Genomic DNA, 19,652 nt, shown 5'->3' with positions numbered 1-19,652 from the left:
TATGGCCAATATTTTTGTTTATTTTTCAGGGAGCCATTATCTGCCTATATTTTCTTTGGTCCAATTTACTACCAGAAATTAAAACACATGGTGATGGACAAAATGCATGCTCGATCTAAAGGTCCCCGTGCTGTCCTGACACGACAACCTACAGAGGGCAGGGCTAGAGATGGAGGGTTACGTCTGGGCGAAATGGAAAGGGATTGTTTGATTGGTTATGGTGCTAGGTAAGTGTTGTCATGGCATCTAATTAAATGTACAGCAAATTGTTTGATGACAATTTTGTTCATGTTGAAAATGGAATGGATACAACATCTTGGTGATCTCTATATAAAAAACTTAAAACAATGTCAAGCAAATTAACAGATATATAGTACATTACAAAAATAAAAGTGTATAGCACAAAAAAATGCAAAGGTCTATTTATGGTGAACCACTAGTGTTAGGTCATTGATATTTGGTATGCAGTTGTATAAGCATTGGCACATCTCATTTATATGGAGAATATTTGGCCCCGCCCCCTCAGTCATGGTCTATAGACTTTGAAAATTTGAAAAGTTAACATGTATTAGTTTGTGATTAGGTCAGTTCAAGGGGAACAATTAGTGGTAGGCCAATGTTAATTGGTGTTCAGTTGTATAAGCATTAGCACATCTCATTTCCATGGAGAATATTTGGCCCCGACCCCTCAGTCATGGTCTATTGACTTTGAAACTTTTGCTTAGTTTACATGTATTAGTTTGTGATTAGATCAGTTTATGATGAACTGCTAATGTTAAGTCAATGATATTTGGTATGCAAATGTATTGACATTTGAAAGTATTGTTTCCATGGAGATTATATAGCCCCACCCCTGATCATGGTTCATTGACTTTGAAACTTTTACATAGTTTACAAGTAAATGTTTGTGTTTAGGTTTGTTTAAAGGGAACAACTTATAATGAGTCAATGGTAATTGGTATGCAGTTGTATTAGCATTGGCACATCTCATTCCGTGGAGATTGTTTAGCCATGTACCTTCAGTCATTGTTCATCAACTTTAAATATTTGCATAACTTACATGTTAAAGTATTGCTATTTTAATTTTAACATTTGCATTATCAAAATTACAAAAAGGCGAGACATATCTCTGTGATAAGTTTATTTATCTATTTAATCCTCTGTTTCAGTATGTTATTGTTAGAAAGACTGATGATTTCTAGTGATTCTTTTGTGGTGGATGTTTGTGGACAATGTGGATTACTTTGTTATTCTGGCTGGTGTCAGTATTGTAAATCATCAAGGAATGTATCCACGTTAAAAATGCCTTACGCCTGTAAATTGTTATTCCAAGAACTACAATCGATGAATATAGTACCAAGACTGTCCCTGAAGAGATATAATGAGGTGTAGCTAAAAACCGGAGTTGTTTTCGGAAGCGACTGACATTACTTAAGACAGGGATCAGATATCAGCTAGTGATTTTTGCATGGAAAGAAGGAAAACATGAAAAGCTATTCATGTTTGTGGGGATAAGACGAATTTAAACTCTTGACGAGAGCATCTGAGGAGCAGAATAAAATGATTTTTATGGCAAAAGCAATTATGAATATTATGTTAAAAAAAGTTCCAATTTTTTTAGAGACTTTTGCATCTGAACAGAACAGGTTAACATCTATTTTGTTATGGATGATAAAAATAAAGAGAATTTTGTTATAGCAGTCTTTAATCAATCCAGTAATGAAATAGCAGATATTTGGTCAAATCAATTTAAAGGACATTTTACTCTTACAACAACCATAGCAGCCTTTTTTCTTGAAAACAAACATAAGGTAGATAAAATATCACAGCACACCACTATGTTCATGTGTACATAAGTCCTTATAAGTATTCAATGAGTAATGTAGTTCAATGAGATACTAACCCAACTACACAAAAACTCCTAAATTATAATATAAGTAGTTTGTACCAATGTTTTAATCTCAGAAATCAATTTAAGAAGATATATTTCAAAGTGAGTTTTACCCTGCCAAATCTGTATGTTTCTGTCCCATGTCAGGAGCCCTAATGCAGTGGTTGTAGATTGTTTCTATTCTGCATGTTTGTTTTTTGTTCATTATTTTGTACATAAATTTCGGCCATTAGTCATTAGTTTTCTTGTTTGAATTATTTTACATTTTCTCATTTCATGGACATTTTACAGCTGACTGTGTGGTATGGGCTTTACTTATTATTGAAACCATTCATATACCCATAGTTGTTAATGTCTGTGTCATTTTGGTCTGTGTTAGAGAGTTGTCTTCTTGGCAATCATACCACATCTTCTTTTTATAAACACCAAACTGAGGATATCACATTAAATCCAAAAGGGGCAGTGTGTCAATAATGCCTGAAATGTCTTCTGCTAGGTATGCATCACCTGCCATGCGAATCCACACTTACCTAAAGTTGTTAATTTCTGTGTCCATTTCGGTCTCTTGTGAACAGTTGTCTCATCGGCAATCATACCACATCTTCTTTTTTACAATCAGGAGTACGACACAATCTGTAAAGGTACAGATCAGCAACTATTGTGCCAATGTTGTATCTTAGAACAAAGACGAGGAAAATATGTGGCTATTGAGTTAAGATACAGACACATCGTATCTGTCAATACTTCTTTTTGGTACCTAGAGTGGGGTGCTCATTTTCGCCATATCTTTCCATGTTTTCTACAGTTTATGTTCAGGTCTATATGTTTTTGAAGTATACTGATATTTCTATATGAAGACAACTTCAAATGTAAAATATTCTTAAGCTTGAAAACGTGTTTGTTTGAAAATAATCATCTGAAAAGTTAGATTAAAGGGTGTTTGAAATTGCCTGATGTTCTGTCAATGGGGAACACATATTCGCCGTTTTTATATATCTATTTAAACCCAAATAACTGCAGCTTTAAACAATACTTTTCAAATTAACTTCATTATAGATGGCAATAGTAGACGTTTTAAAGGTGTACAGAATTAAAATTTAGGGCAATCATTAGAAGATTTTCTAAGAAGTAGTTCTTTTAAATCGTGATTTTCATTCAGAAAATTGGCTGAAAATCGTTGTCCATTTTTCAGTCCTTTGCGGTAAGTGCTGCAATTTTGTCATAGTTTAAAAAATAACCATATTTGTTATAAAAATCTTAAGTCACCGGCATATTTCTTCCATTTCAGCCATCCTTTGAAGTATTTACACCTCAAAATAGTTAAACGTCAAAATTGTGTCCCCAGCGAATATGCGCACCCCACTCTATAAGGTATCAGAAGACAAAATAAAGACCTTCATCAGAAAACAACATTAGACATTCACTGTCAACATTCCAAACTTTGATTTAGTACAAAAAAAAATTTCATCCAATAAATTTTATAAAATTTGGACAAAAGCTAGAAATACACACAACTTTATTGAATTTCTTATCATGATTTCCTTGATAGAGAGTTGCTGCTCACAAGAAAGCTATTAAACCAAGAGTTCCAAATGGTGAAGTTGAAATCATAGCTTCGTAAATTTTAGGGACACCATCACAAGTTTGTTGACCTTTATGAAATATCGTTTCACAGATAATATCAGATATGTTTCTTATGTCGTAACTGCAATCCCTTTTCACAAATGTGATGTATTAAATAAGACTATTTACTAGGTTAGTAGTAATATGAGCAACATGACAATTGCTAAATGTGGAGCAGGATCTACTTACCCTTCCTGAACACCTGAGATCACCCCAACTTTTTAGTGGGGTCATGTTGCTTAGTCTGTAATTTTCTTTGTTGTGTCTTTTGTACTATTGTTCGTCTGTTTGTCTTTTTCTTTTTAGCCAAGGTGTTGTCAGTTTATTTTCGATCTATGAGTTTGAATGTCCCTCAGGTATCTTTCGCCCCTCTTTTAAATTGTGCTTGAGAAGCAAAAATATAACGTTGGTCATGGTATGTAAATTGTGAATAAGCTTGGAATTGTTATGTAGTGGCCAAACCGGTTCTTGGGGTGCACATTAAATTTTCAAAAAAATTATTAATTATTTATTTGTTTAAAATTAGTATAGATGAATACTGTTTCATGTAATGCAGTACAAGCTAATGTTGATTTTTCAGAAAATGTATTGATTTTCAAGTTTCAGTTCATTTCATGCTTCTTAGTGAACAAATATCAAAGGTACAATACAGAAATTGGACAAATATGCCATAGAAACATATTTATGTGACAAAACATTTAACAACATTAGCTTGTAATGCATAACATGTAACAGTATTCATCCATACCTATCTATTTTTAGCCGTGCAGCCGTATTGTTTGGCAGACAGGGTCATCAAACTCATTGCTTGTACTAATTATTAGTAAGATGATTATGGTCAAGTTTGGTTCCAATCAGCACTTTAGATTCAGAGCAGAATTTTGTAAAAGTAATGTTACGACAACGATGGGTGACATATGCATACAAACACAACAAATGTCTCTTTGATCTAAGCGAGTTGTGAAAACAATGCATTTCAGCGACAGATGACCTTGGATACAAATTTTTACAAAAAACTGTCAAAAAGACAATCATCTTCAACAAAAGTAAAAGTCCAGTAATCTGTAACATTTGGGTGAAATTAAGTCAGGGTAAATTACTCTTACTTTTAAAGGGTTCTCAAACTACATATGGTGCAAGTATTCTCAAATAATATCAATCCTTCGGATGCATTTCTGGCAAAATAATTACATAGCTCTCAAATTTGTGTCCCTGTTATACACTTTTGATATCAAAGGTAAAATCAAATACAAACAAAAGTATGTGTACTCTTTAATCGTCTTATATTTTATAATGAAACAGTTTACATGTCTGATACACGACAGTATTTGAAAGAAAATTTTGCTTTTATGATCAATCTTGTGTCAAAATCCCAGCAATTCTTTAAAACAGTTTTCATTATCACTGTACTAGTATACATATTTTTTAAGGGGCCAGCTGGAGGACGCCTAAGGATGCAGGAGTTTCTCGCTACATTGTCATTGAAGAACCATTGGTGGTCTCGGCTGTTGTTTGTTCTATAGTCGGGTTATTGTCTCTTTGACACATTCCCCATTTCCTTTCTCAATTTTATTCATTTGGTCTGTGAACATCATTGTTTTAAAGGTAAAAAAAATAATACAAGTTGTCTTACTTAGCAACGACATAAATTTATTAAACAGAAACACAATATTTTAACTGCATGTTACTCCCTTGATTCCATTTACTTTTCACTTTCCAAAGCAACTGTTATAACATATATTTATACTTCTGTGGATTTATTTATTTCTATGGATGCCCATTTTTCGGGGATTGAGGAAAAATAAACATTTGATTTCATGGTTTTGCCAAAGTGCATACATGTCAATAGAATATTTGTACTTCATTGAAATTTTACGTCATTATCTGCGGTGGCTTATCTATACCCATGAAATCCATGACAAAAGCTATCCATCCTACAAATAATAATGAATCCACAGTATTTTTCCAATATAGCAGACTTAAGTATTGCACATTTATATAATTCAAAGACAGGGAGAAAACACACATTAAGCTTCATGATTTAAAAATGATAACAACATCTAATAATAATTTTAAGACAACTTCCATTCAGTTTTAAAAAATAACAAAAATCTATTTGTATTTTGAATAGGTACACATTTATATGTCTATATGATAGATAAAAAATGGCTTATTACAAATTAGCATACGGTAATTAAATGAGAAAAAGTGCTCTTTTTCAATATTGCTAAAATGAAGTGTGTCTATATTTCAGTTTTGTGGTTTATATTTAATGGCTTGAAATAATTGAACAAATGCTGTGTGAATATACACGTATATAGACAGTGTTGGAAAGAAAATAGAATTGACTGGTTGATGAAGATAGACACAGCCTTGGGCTAATAAACATCAACTTTTCTGCTACATCAGCAACTTTACCACAACCAGTTGTCCATATAAAATGATCAATAACAGATAAATAATTTTTTGTCAATTTGAAAATTCCTAACGACATCAATTTCATTTATATCCCTGTGGTGTAGTTGGGTATCCCTGTGATGGCTTGGGATATCCTCCTCCGTATCCAGAGCCTGGCCCTCTAGAGTATGGGTTTGGACTAGCTGTCCCTGGGGTACCAGAGGGTGATCCACCTGGCATGGCACCAGGCTGGGCTTGTGGTTGTCCAGCATAACCTTGGTATACAGCCTAAAATTTAAGAAAATAATGTCATTAACATTTAATAAATGTATTTTAAAAAATATAAACCACAGAAATAAATCAAATTTTAGCCAAATATTAATTGAACTTTGATATTTATATTATAAAATATTGAAAGAGATACAAAACTATATAAAACAGCTGTATTTCTATAATACCCCACAATGTGTTGCACAGAGTACAATAAATACAACACTTCCTTCACTAAAGCCAATGTGTAGTTTCTTGCATAGAGGTTTGGAGTTCTATTTGAGTACAAAGTGTGATCTTCTGGGATTGAAGTCATAAAACTTTGCTCAGTGCTCGGAGCACAAAAATCATGCTCGAAACATGAAATCCAGCATTTTGATTGGTTGATTCTCGAGCCTGAGAACAAAAATCATGCGCGAAAGTTTTATGACCGCAAGGCCTGACCTTGACTTGTGTACAGTGTGACCTTAACCTTTATATTTAATACCTGTGGCTGTTGTGGTTGTTGTTGTTGATTCCAGGGAGCCTGTGATACCTGTGGAACCTGTTGTTGTTGTTGATGTTGAGGGGTCTGCTGTTGTTGTTGATGTTGAGGGGTCTGCTGTTGTTGTTGTTGTGGGTTCTGTTGTCCGTAAAACTGTCCGTACTGTTGTTGTGGATTGGGTTGTTGAGGATTCTGTTGAGGTTGTCCTTGGTAACCTGGCTGACCAGGAACAGGTTGTGCTTGGGGCTGTTGAGGGGTAGGGAATCTTTGTGGTTGTGAAGTGGGAGGCTGGCCTGGTACTCCATATCCTGTAATCAGAAAGAAAATTTTAACAAGTTAAATATAAATTCAAATTAATACAGTTGAAATAAAGTTCATTACTGAGTTCTGATGTTGAAATAGTCATATCAAACTTGTATTCTAAATACATTCCTTTTTGTCAATTTTGTATCTACATATACTATATAGTTCTTTAGCAAAACAGAATAAATAAAAATAAGAGATCATAAAATGCCTTAAAGGGCTTAAGCTACTATTAAAAAAAATAATATCAAAAAGTTTCAAAAATTTATAAAACCTGATAAATCAAAGGAGCTAAGGGCCGATTTAAACAGACACATGACTGATAAAATATGTGCAAAATACTTCATTCCTCCGATTTTTTATTTCCCATTACTGCCTAATATTGGTACTTATAGCTACTTGTTATTATTTTTATAAGGAATTTAAGGTTTACAGCAATTGTGGAATTGAAAGAATGTATATTTTGGTCAGTTAACAGAAACATTGTAACCAACCCTGTTGTTGTTGTTGTTGTCCAGGTATTTGTTGTCTTTGATCTGGTTGTCCAGAATACATTTGCTGTTGTTGTTGTGGGAAGCCAGGTTGTCCAGGGTGTTGTTGTGTTTGTTGCTGTGGTTGAACAGGTTGGAAGCCTTGGATGGGCTGTTGTGATGGTGGTTGTGCCACTGGCTGTTGAGGAGGTGGCATGTGTTGGGGTGTGGAGGGTGTGGACTGCTGTTGTCTTTGGTTGGTGCTTGAAGCAGAGCCTACAGAATTGATGCTATCAGGGGTACCTGGCCTTTCTGCAATTTGTAAAGATAAATTAGACTGTGTCATGTTAGAACTCTGTAATATACTGGAACCTGTGAGAAGATAGTACAAAAGAACAATGAAGATAGAAATGTATTTCATCTTCAAATTCTAAATAACAGTTGTCATTTCTTTCAAAAATAAACAGTAGTCATTATAATAATTACAGTTGTTATAGAATTTAAGACTGTGTCTTGTGTTTAACACCATGAATAACTAAAGCATTCAAATCAGGAACTATCCCCACTTTCAAATATTTTATATTTGAAGGCAATTACATATATGTAAAAATATCTTAGCCTGTTTCTTTAACTAATTGTCATTTTATTAAATTACCTAATGGTAGCAGTTTAAAAGAAAATCATGCCTTTTTGTCTTTCAACATAATTCAAACATCTTTCTATATCTATTGACATTGTATATTTATGACAGATATGACATAGGGGTATATATATACCTGATTGAGAACTGATTCCAAACGATGACATCACTTTTTCTTCTGTAACTTTCTGAGATGACAGGGGGTCAAATTCTTTGCCCTGTGCAGAGTTGGTGAGCCTTGTCTGTGTTGGCTGTGTGGCTTGTCTAGTACTCTCGGTCACCATCGGCTCATCTGAAACATCATACATTTAAGTATGTTTATGACATTAGGGCAAATATATGTCTACTGTTTAAACTGCTGCAGACCGGCATGAAGAGGATAGGTGAGGTGAGGTTTAAACTGCTATACAAGAATACCACAAATTGATCATTTATTAATATCATTCCCTTACTATGTTTAAGTGTTCTTCAATCTTTCAATGATCAAATGAATAGCTTTTCTATTTGTCATTTAAATTAATATCTTGTTTAACAATGTAAGTCTACAAAATCAGTTTTCAAAATATGTAAATTAGCACTCATTTAAAAGCCGTTGTTTTTGCATTGTTGTAAACACTAAATATACTCTTTACTAGAAATATATGAATTTCTTTTACCGACGATTTCAATGTCATTTGGCAAAAATGAAAAGATGCACAAACACTGAATGTATGAATGTTAATGTGTACCTTTAGATACTGTATCTACCGAGCTACTGATATCAGACTGAGGTTCTAGTGTATCTATAATCTGTATCACACGGTCTCTAATCTGCCGTAACTCAGTTTTCAGATGTTTTATCTGGTTGCTCTCCAAGGGCTGTGGTTGTCCATTTACTGTTGATGTAAAAAAAGAAAATATGCTCATAAGTGTTTTCTCATAACTCTGGAATGTCTAATCTAAAATCTTAAATCAAAGCGCGAAAGCGCTGTAAAGGCAGTTAATTACAGGTTGTTTGTATTTCTAGTCCAGTTATATCATTATCTTCCATAGAACAGAGGTGGTTTGTAGAATTTAAGATTTAGAGTTCTTTTGTACCTAGTTCACCTATATCTATAGTCTACTGTTTACAGTATATTTTCTGTGCCTCGCCATGAAATGCATTTTTAGCCATGGCCTTGTCAGTTTGCTTTAAATTTAAGAGTTTGACTGTCCCTTTTCTTTAGACATATAAGAACTTTTCCTTTTCAATATAAATAGACTATTTTTAATTATTGATTGTATACGCATATTCTATGACTCCCATAAAAAATAGTTCACAAAGATTGACTAGTCTCTGTACTGTGTGTATAGCAAGAACATCAAGTAACATAATGGTAAATGTACAAAGTAACATGTCAACTTTTTTGATGACCATACCTGCCAACTGTCAGTATTTGCAGAGTATTTCCCCCATCGAGCTTGAGGCTCCCAAATGGAAATTTTGTAAGAGCAATTTTGTCGACTATTTAAAGAAAACAATTAATTCAACAATGGCTATAAGCTTGTTAATGCAAGAAGAAGCCAAAAACCACATTAGAATATATTTGAAGGGAATCCATGACAATCGCCCCATTAGCAAATAGCCCCACTTTTTCACTAACTCGCCCCACTTTAAAAAAAACTGCCCCAAACTGGATTACCAAATCGCCCCACTTGTGAACTGTGTTAAATCCCGTTAATATTACTCCTGCCAACTCGCCCCACCTAATAGAAAACGATAATATCTAGATAAATATATTATTAACCAGGAAGAATTTAGTAATGCCAACTCGCCCCACTTATGTAAAAAGATGTTATCCCGTTGTATATAAGTTAAATTCTGTTAATATTACTCCTGCCAACTGGTCCCACCTAATGGAAATCGGTGAAATCTAGATAAATATATTATTAACCAGGATGAATTTAGTAATGCCAACTCGCCCCATGTATGGAAAAAGATGTTATCCCATTGAATATAAGTGCAATTCCTTATATTGCATTATGATACAATTAACAGGTTTCTTTTCAATTGTTATGCAAATAACTAAGCTTCAAAACTTACATTTATTCTTCAACAATCAGTTTTTTTTTAGAATTATAATTTCAGTATATATCAATAATAGTAATTAAATTAATTTTCGGTTTGTTTGTATTCTGTGTAGATTAGTTTTCATAAAAGTGGTGCGAGTTTTTATTTTTAATTATATATATATATATTAATCTAAAAATTACCGTTTTTTTATAAGTAGGGCGAGTTGGCAGGAGTAATATTAAACAGGGTTCTCGCTAAGGCGAGTCCATGAGTCCTGGACTCATCAAAATCTGTCTGGACTCACCATTTTCAAAACTGGTGAGTCCACAAATACATCAATATTGAAATATTTTGTATAAACTGAACCCAGTTACCATGACTCGCAGTGGCCAAAAATGACGAGTCCCTGGACTCGCCTTCAAAAATCCTTAGCGAGAACCCTTATTTAACATGATTTAACCAATTTCACATGTGGGGCGAGTTGGCAGGAGTAATATTAAACATGATTTAACCAATTTCACATGTGTGGCGATTTGATAAATCAGTTTGTGGTGTTTTTTTTAAAAGTGGGGCGACTTGTCCTGCTTCCATTTGAAGGCCCCCTTGAAGGTTTTGTATGACTATATGAACCATCTTTTACGTAAAACCCCCATGTGCATTTTGAAAAGTTGGCAGATATGTTTCTAACTCCAGGCAAAATCTACCGGTATGAATGAAAAAGAAGTTTTCAATTAAGGCTCTGTGGCCATAACAGCTGTCTCATTAGCATTTTAACCACTTCCCATATTTGCAATTAAAACAATAGAAGTAAATTATTCAACGCAAAAACAAAACTTACTTGTAAATATGAAATTCTCTTTACGGTATGAGTTTTTCTCATTGTTTGAGATTGTACAGTAGTACCTGTAACTGCTTATACCTATTTCTTATTCACTTTTGCTTGATAAACTCACTAAATATCATATACAGTGTACCACATCTCCTTATCTTTATATGCATTCCAATAACATGAACAATTGTAATTCAATTCTATATACCAAAGCAAAATGAACTGCACCACTTTCATTCACGTGGTTCATGTGAGTTCGTGGTCAAGTGGTTAAGACCGATGGCTACTGTGCTGAAGGTCCCGAGTTCGATTCTCACTCGGGGTGCTAAAAATATCAGTACATCAGAAGGGTAATTTTCACCCTCTCACACACATCTCTGGTACCCAGACCGGAGTTTAAACTAGATTGGGTACTTTGGGGGCCTCGGTTGGTCAAAGTTGTCCCCTACTTTGACCTGGAGATCAATCTTCTGATATCTCTCTGGTTTGTCTGTTTCCACCGAGTGGCCCGGTGGTTCTCTCCGAGTACTTCGGCTTCCTCCACCATAATAACAGACTTCCCGGTGTCCTACATGCTCCCTTGGGCGGTGTTGGGTGGGGATTGTTCTGGTGGTGGGATAATATTGTAAAGGACACATCTCCATTAATCCTTAGGGAGTGTACATGGATCCGCTGTACCCTTGCAGTCAATCAAGGGGTGCGTCTACATTGGCGGAATCTCGAGTACATACATACATACATTCACTAGTATGCATCTTTTGGCAAAATACAAGTTCTTAGATGCCACAATTAATATAATATATATTTATTGATAAAAAAATAAAATTTAGTATACAACTCTTTAACAGGTATAAAAAAAGCACAGCTGTGTCATAAATTGTGTAATCTGTGCTGAAAACATAGACATTGATGGTATTTGAGTAATTCCATATGTGAACCTCAACATTAGCTCGTCAGTTGTTGGTGGACAGTTATAGTTCCTTTCTGCAGGCTAGGATGAATGACTTTTCAGGAAAACCAATTTCACAAATCAAAACTTTCCTATAGATTTCTCCTACAATATTCATCCAGTTTAGTTCTTTTGTTTTAATTGGACACCGTCCTGATTTTAAATTTTGCAAACCATTCAGTCTCTTGCTTGCAAATGGTGCATGAAAATAGGATGGGTATGGCAGTAGACAAGTCTCTTTAAAGTGGGTTTGTGCCCTGAAAAAAAGTTTTATAACTTAAGTTTAATTGAAACTTGTGCAACACATATACCTAAATAACTATATATTAATATAACATAGAAGAGAGCATCATTCCTGTCAATGTTTTGTTCCTGTTTACATTGTCATTGATATTTTTTCAGAAAGCCTGAGGCATAGCTCATGAATTCCTGTCATTAGACATTACATCCTAAATTAACATAATTACTGCTAGAATAATTATCAGTATGATATACGTACACTATCATTGTACAGCCCAAGTCTTCAGTATATATAATTGTTGCATTCATTCACTCCTGTGTTCAGTCGTTCAAAAATATTTAAACATCAACAAATGAACTTTAATAAGGACAAGAAATTTTAAAACACTAGAAAAGATACGTACATACAACCCGTGTTTAAGTGTATTTGAAAGAGAAATAAATCTGGTTAAACGATGTAAAAAGGAGAAATATATCTGGTTAAACGATGTATAAAGGAGGAAAAAATTGTAGATATTGCATTACGATGCGTTCTACCTAATAGCACGTGGATATGTTTACATATTTAGACTTGACCCAGTATGACCCGTACCTTGTAGGTCACCGCCGTCGTTTAAACACTTGACTACAGTCGTGTATAAGCTAGACAATAAAAAGCTTAAGCCTGTACTATTTGTGTGAAGTAAATGTGTTTGTTCTGAACACTTAAATTGTTTTACCTGATAGCAAGGACGTATATCTATCCGTTTCCTTCTCAATTCACTTTGTCAAATTCTTCGAGCTTCTTCAAAACATACGTATTACTGCGCCCGGAAGTGAAAAAAATATGAGAAATCCTCGTAAAATAATGCTATTTTCAATTTTGTGGAATCCATTTTGTTATATTAATTATACAAAGATAAAAAAAAGTTACGATTAATTATGAATTTGCATATCATTATACGGAACATTTATGGACTATTTTTTAAGTCGGTCATTTTGGCGGTAAATCAGGTACACATACACACGTAGATTGGCTGGTACCCGATTGTAATGTTACACATCAAATATATCAAATAGCTAATACCCGGAACGTAGTACCGGGAACCAAGATAATACGTAGACAACATACATAACTTATACCGAAATTGAAAACGCTTTACGGTTTCTCGTTCATAAACCGAATTCCGCTTTGAATTATAGAAGGTGCAATATTAATCATGTTCAGTCGACTTTTCATTGTTATATCAACGTCTGAACTAATTAAAGAATCTTTAGATGTCAGATAACACTTGAAATTGACCCGACCTCTTTCCACACGGAATATACTAATAATGATAGTTTGTCATGTTTGTAGTCAGGTTGACTGCTTATAATGCAAAATACACTAATAAAAAGTTCTATAAAACGAACAATACACACTGATCGTTTCTTTAGTCCCCAATGTAAATGAAAGAAACAAAAAACATATCATACCATTAAAAGAAGAGGAGAAATTCGAACATTTCCGGATCTATTTCTGGCCAAAAGACCCCCAGCATAGATTGCGTATGAAAAGATGAACCTCATGACTTAAAAGTCAGGCCTTAAAGCACTGCCTTTAAAAATGGAAGGTAGACTATTTAATGAATTTCAAATGTTAAATAAAATCATATGATTACGGCTAAACAAACTTTAATATCATATGGAAAATAAAGTTGGACAACTAATTATATAAAGTCCTGTAACCATGGTAACTTTAAATTTACCAATCTGAAAATTGTAAAAACAGAAAAGTTGCCAATTTGCCAATCAATACAAAACATTGCAAAATGCACAAAAGGACAAGATTAACATATTTCTAAACGTTTCCCACCACATTAAACTTAGAATTTAGAAATTATGGTTCCAGCTCTCCCAGCCTCCTGATGTAATGTTTCCCTACCACAATTAATTGATAACTACCCTCTAATATAAATTAAACATGTACACTGTTTAACCATTACTTACCAAACAATGTAATTTTAAGAATTCTACTGCACTGTATAGCAAAAGATAAATCTGAATCATCAAAGATTGTAATCAGATCATTATCTGAAATAAAGTAAATAAATATTATAACAAATACACACAAATATCTTAAATTGTTTAAAATATTTCTTAAAAGTAAACCTTCGGCTGTTATCTCTTTGACATATTCCCCATTTCCATTCTCAATTTTAGTTATTAACATACATTTAGTGTTCCTTTCAGACATGTCAGATGTTTTCAATAGTGGAAACATTTTTAAGGTTTGTATGCATGTTAGACACAAATTCAATTCTTTAGTAATTTGCTAGACATTTATAATGCTTATGTTGATCATATTTTACATTTTCATTATCACTGACTTCATATACAAGAACACCCACAAAATCGAGGGCATTTAGAGCATGGGTGAATGTATGTAAAAAGTACCTAGGAAAGTTATGTGTAATGCTTAAACTTCTAAAAGAAATTCTTGGCAATAACTAAAAAGTCTACATATGAAGTCTGAAACAATATCAAAAAGATTTTATATAAATTGCTTTCTTCCCAAAACAATCAAAATAATAAAGTTAGGATGACAATTGTGACTATGAATGATACCTACATGTAAAGGACACAAAGGCATAATGAATAATTTTAAGTGGAAGGAGGATAAGTTACACACAAAATAAGGTCTTCTCATTTAACAGTCATGATAAAATTGAGAATGGAAATGGGGAATGTGTCAAAGAGACAACAACTGACCATAGAGCAAACAACAGTTGAAGGCCACCAATAATAGTATGGATGTACGAATGAAAGGTTTAACTTCTATGTTAACTTTTTTAGATCCAGAGAACAAAATTTCTATAATGTACCAAAAACATTGAAAATGCAGTGTATTCCAAAACATGTCAATTTCATGTGCTTTTTAAAAAAAGATAACTTCCACAAGTAGATTTTTCTGAACATGCTGAAAGAGTAATGGGGGATAATTTATTATACATGATATATATATTAGAGATTTTACTTCTTAAAATAAAGATTTTTTTGTATATGCTCTTATATCATTATTCTGACTTTTCTTCAACAAATAGTTGGTTTAACACTAATTTAAAAACTGGTTCCTGAAATGGTTGATATAAACCTTTGATATAAATTACATTACTGTATGGCAAGAATTGTACATGTTTATTTCTTATCTTGACCTTCATTAGGCCATAATAAATAATAGGTTTGTTTGCCCAAACGCTACCTACCCAGAAAAAAGCTGCCTACTCAAATTCTTTTATTGTCCTGATTTGAAGAAGTTTTTTTTTAATCAAATAGGTATGAAGACTACTAACAATGACCATGATGACTAAACATCTGATGCTACAATTTCTTTAAAAAAAAAATTAAAAAATGCCTACCTACCTACCCACTGTCTCAACCTCTGGGTAGGGATTGAGCAAACCAAAATATTTTGAAGTGTGGCCTTAAAATCTGAAAAGATTAGAATTATACCTCTGGAAGCCCTTAGAAGACCATAGGGACAGACCCCACGCAACACAGGACAATAAAACCCTTTCAGAAGAAGGAAGAGCATATGTTCCTGATAGTACATTACAAGAAGATGAAGATATTTTATTTCAAAAAGGGCATAAATATTACAACATCAACATGATCAATAATTTCATGAATTTTCATAATACAATATAGCCATGTGGTAACTTCTAAACTTGCCAGTCATTGCCAGTTGAATCTCTGAATATTATTATGATTATATTTTATAATTAATATTATAAATAAATATAAATATTATAATAAATGACAGATATTTTATCAGTGTGTTAGTATACATGTATGAAAGAGCTAGCAATAATCCTGCTACATTTAGTGTTACTCTCAGGGAAATGTAGCTTACTCCAACATTAAAAAAACTTGTCTTCATGGGCCCAGACTGAGTAATAGAAGTGGCTTCAACATCCTCAATCAAACAATTAATACTGCTAAACAGTAAATCATTAAACAAGCAATAGAGAATTTCACTACATGATATGTACACTGTTTGTATGTACTGTGTACATGGTGTATTACCTTCATCTTTATATTTCAGGGTGATATCATCACTATTCTTCAGTTTTCCTCTGTAAACTCTCTGCATCATCAACATCAGCTCATCATAAGTTATGTCTTCATTATGTATAGGAATCCTTCTTATATCTTCTCCAAGCTGAGCTTTGATGATCAACTTCCCACTTAGATCCATTGTTACCTGCAAATAACATTATCACACTCTGCTTGTTGAATCTGTTCTATCGATACATACAACATACATACTTTAAAGCCGAAGTGTAATGCCTTATAATGCCTGTATCAAGTTAATTTGTCCTGCCCTTGTTGATTTCCCCCATTATCATTTATAATAGAAAATGCCTATATTTCAGCTAATAAATGATAATACTTCTTCTATGTTCATCATAGTACATGTAAATGTATAATTATTGCGCAATACTGTGCTGGTTTGGCCTTTAACCAGGTTTCGACCCACTTACAAATTTTTTCGGCCATGACATATTTCCTGAACTTATCAACTATACTTATAAGACGTCCTTGAAGAGTGAATTTCTAACGGCAATTTGACTATTTGTACCCGCATGCAAATCCGTGTCCGTTCGGACCCATTCACGTTAGCACCTACTAATGTTCGCCCTCTACATGTTTTCGCATCCAAAGTCCGTTCGCACCCTTTATGTTCTCACCCAATTTAAATTGGTTTTGTGTTTAATAACTATAGTTTTGTAATCAAGTTTTGGCAAGTGTGTTCTTATATTTATTGCAATGGTCATGATTGTCTCAAAATAAAGTGAGACAGCATTTCTTTGTGTTGAATAAATCTTAATCATGCTTTGGATAGTGTATTGAAAACAAAAACCTTTCTAAATAAAGTTGGATTCGGTCAACATTTTATTTTCTGTTGAATAACTCTTAATCATGTTTTGGTTAGTGTATTGCTATAACTTTGTTTCATTGACTTGTTTCAAAATAAAGAAAGATTCTGTCAGACTACGTTTTTTTTTTGTGTGTTGAAGAAGTTTTATCATGTTTTGGTTATAATAGTTAATTGCTTTATTTTATTGTTTCAGATCAAAGGGACCAAGTTGATAAAAAAACATTTTTTTTTGTGTTTTTCATTTCTTGAATGTTTTACTTACACCAAAGCAATTTATAACAACAATCATGATTTTCCAATTTATTCAACTGGAATTTGAATTAGAATTGGGCGTGAACGTGTAGAGTGCAAACAGACCTTAGGTAGGAACATGTAGGGTGTGAACGAACCTTATACCCCTGCATGCTGGTACGTGCAGACACTGCCTTTCATAAAAGGAGCAATTTATCCAAACTATTTCATGTATTTTAAATGGAGTTTTATAAATGGGGGGAGCTGGTAAACAAAAGTGGGGCGATTTTTCCGAAAGTAGGGTGAGTTGGTGAAAAAGTGGGGCGATTAGGATGGGTATCGGGAGCGTTCGCCCTAATTACATGTTCGCCCTGGGTAAAAAGTTTATGGCTTGTTTAGGATCGTTAATTGTTCATTGAATGACAAAATAATTCAGATCACAGATTATTTTGATTATTGTCTTTTGATGGGTTATTAATAAAAATCAAACGTTTTTGATAAAATATTCAGCTTGAAACACAATGATGTACGAACTGTAAATCATGAAACGGATTTACAAGTTCATTTATTATTAAACTCGGAGACTAGTCTCGTACTGCATACATTCAAGATTGACTGAATACAATTGTTTTGTTAACAAATATCAATAAAGAGAAATACATTGTATACCAGTAGCAAGGACTTATATAGAAGGATACGAAACTCATAATTTTTGGAAAATATGTAGAGAATCGTTGGATTTGAACATATCTTCTATACATTTTTAAATTACTTATATTTAATCTTATACCTTATTGATAACCATGAAAATTCTTCTGTACATGTAAAAAACATTTAGACTTCAGACAAAATAAATTTCATCAAAATCAATCAAGAACTTTTTTAGTTTTTAGCTGAACAGTTGAACTATGTTTTATTGTTGTTTTCACACAAAATGTAGAATAATGCCCCAAAAATAATTACCCTCCTTTCTTAAATAATTCAAATTACATGAAGGACATGAACATTATTAACCAAATTAACTCTATCAATGTCATGAATGTAGGAATCATTTAAGTTTAAGAAAATCTTTATTTCATTAAAATCCATCAACAACTTTTAAAATTTTAAGGTGTACAGTGTGGTTTCTCCAATGATTCTCTACATTTTTTTTATCGCAACAAGGATTGTTAAGAAGTTACCTATCCCTCTATATACGTCCCTGCCAGTAGTTTACTCTGTAAATCAAAGGGAAAATGACAAAATAATTATGGTAATATAAATATTCTGTCATTTTTTTACAAACTTTAACATATTTTGTTCAAATACTTAAAATTATGCGACTGGGCTGGACAAATAAAGGCAACAGTAGTGTACCGCTGTTCAAAACTCGTAAATCCATGGACAAAAATCAAAATCGGGGTAACAAACTAAAACCGAGGGAAACAAATACAAAAAAATCAAAATCTGGGCGAATGGACCCTGAGCGAACAGGTATCAGTGCGAACAGGTAGGATGGCGAACGCGAATCAGGCCGAACGGACCCGTATTCGATTAGGATGTACTGATGTAGGAGTGGGATAATTTGTAAATTACTTGAAGATGTCAGTGTCAGCAGATCAAGCAGATGGAACTTGAAAATTACAAGCTCTTTAAAAATCAAAAACTTAAATGTTGTTATCTAAGTGTTCATGTACATCTACGACTGAGTGTATTGCTAGTATAGTCCCTGAATTTTCTTCTTATTATTAGAAAACTTACAAAATAAGAAAAAGTTACGACTCAATTTATGTCAGGTGGCAAATTGCTTACGCCCACGAAAAAGCATTACCGCTTGTAACATTTTACGAATAAATTATATTTTAAATCAACATAAATATTATATGATATAAAAAGGACAATCATAAACAAAGCATATGTTTTTTATTCATGTTAAATAAAGTTTATAAACTCTTTTAATAAAATATTTATGAATACTATAATCCCGAAACATCCATTTCCGTCACCGATAATTGTTTTTCTTTTAGTCTGATGATTCATTATTTTCCTGATTTTCGATTTGATCGAATGAGAAATAGCTGTTTTCCGATTTTATAAAAATGTATATCGTTTGAAAACAGACAGAGCGTTTCACAGGTACACATTATATTCTTTTATCGCAAAAAGCTTTGAAATTTGTCTATAGATGTTTCTCTCGCCACTAACTATGTGCATGTAACTGACTCAGCTACCCTATGTTTATTTTTGGAACATTCGTGTATCTATTCCAATTAATTATGACCTCTGGCAAGACTAACTTAATTTTTTTCTATGACACCTATAATAAAATAATAGGCTAGCCTTGCCAGATGTCATAATTAATTGAATCAGGGCCCGTTCGCGCCCATTCATGTTCGCACCCACTCATGTTCGCC

At 33.2% G+C, this 19,652-nt stretch overlaps 2 protein-coding genes across 3 annotated transcripts in view; one reads left to right on the top strand and one right to left on the bottom strand.

The window, feature by feature from the left end:
- Window positions 1–1,463, top strand: part of LOC134688573 (DNA-directed RNA polymerase III subunit RPC2-like) — a 39,822-nt gene extending 38,359 nt beyond the window's left edge. For both annotated transcript variants that reach the window (XM_063549378.1, XM_063549379.1), the window contains 2 exons: window positions 30–227; window positions 1,170–1,463. In XM_063549378.1, coding sequence (XP_063405448.1) covers window positions 30–227; window positions 1,170–1,392 — 421 coding nt within the window. In that variant the 3' untranslated portion in view covers window positions 1,393–1,463. The remainder of the gene's footprint in view (window positions 1–29; window positions 228–1,169) is intronic.
- Window positions 1,464–4,770: 3,307 nt separating this feature from the next.
- On the bottom strand, window positions 4,771–19,073 carry LOC134688571 (protein TFG-like). The gene is made up of 8 exons (XM_063549377.1): window positions 19,000–19,073; window positions 16,173–16,350; window positions 14,097–14,180; window positions 8,807–8,953; window positions 8,215–8,370; window positions 7,463–7,750; window positions 6,669–6,973; window positions 4,771–6,199 (listed from the first exon to the last, which is right to left on the bottom strand). The coding sequence occupies exons 2-8, from the start codon at window positions 16,342–16,344 to the stop codon at window positions 6,014–6,016; spliced, it is 1,338 nt and encodes a 445-aa protein (XP_063405447.1). The 5' UTR covers window positions 16,345–16,350; window positions 19,000–19,073; the 3' UTR covers window positions 4,771–6,013.
- Between the last annotated feature and the right edge of the window lie 579 nt (window positions 19,074–19,652).

The sequence above is a fragment of the Mytilus trossulus genome, chromosome 10 (genome assembly GCF_036588685.1).
Source record: "Mytilus trossulus isolate FHL-02 chromosome 10, PNRI_Mtr1.1.1.hap1, whole genome shotgun sequence".
Classification (NCBI taxonomy): Eukaryota; Metazoa; Mollusca; class Bivalvia; order Mytilida; family Mytilidae; genus Mytilus; species Mytilus trossulus.
Note: the sequence above shows the minus strand (reverse complement) of the source record. Positions and strands in the feature narration are given on the sequence as shown.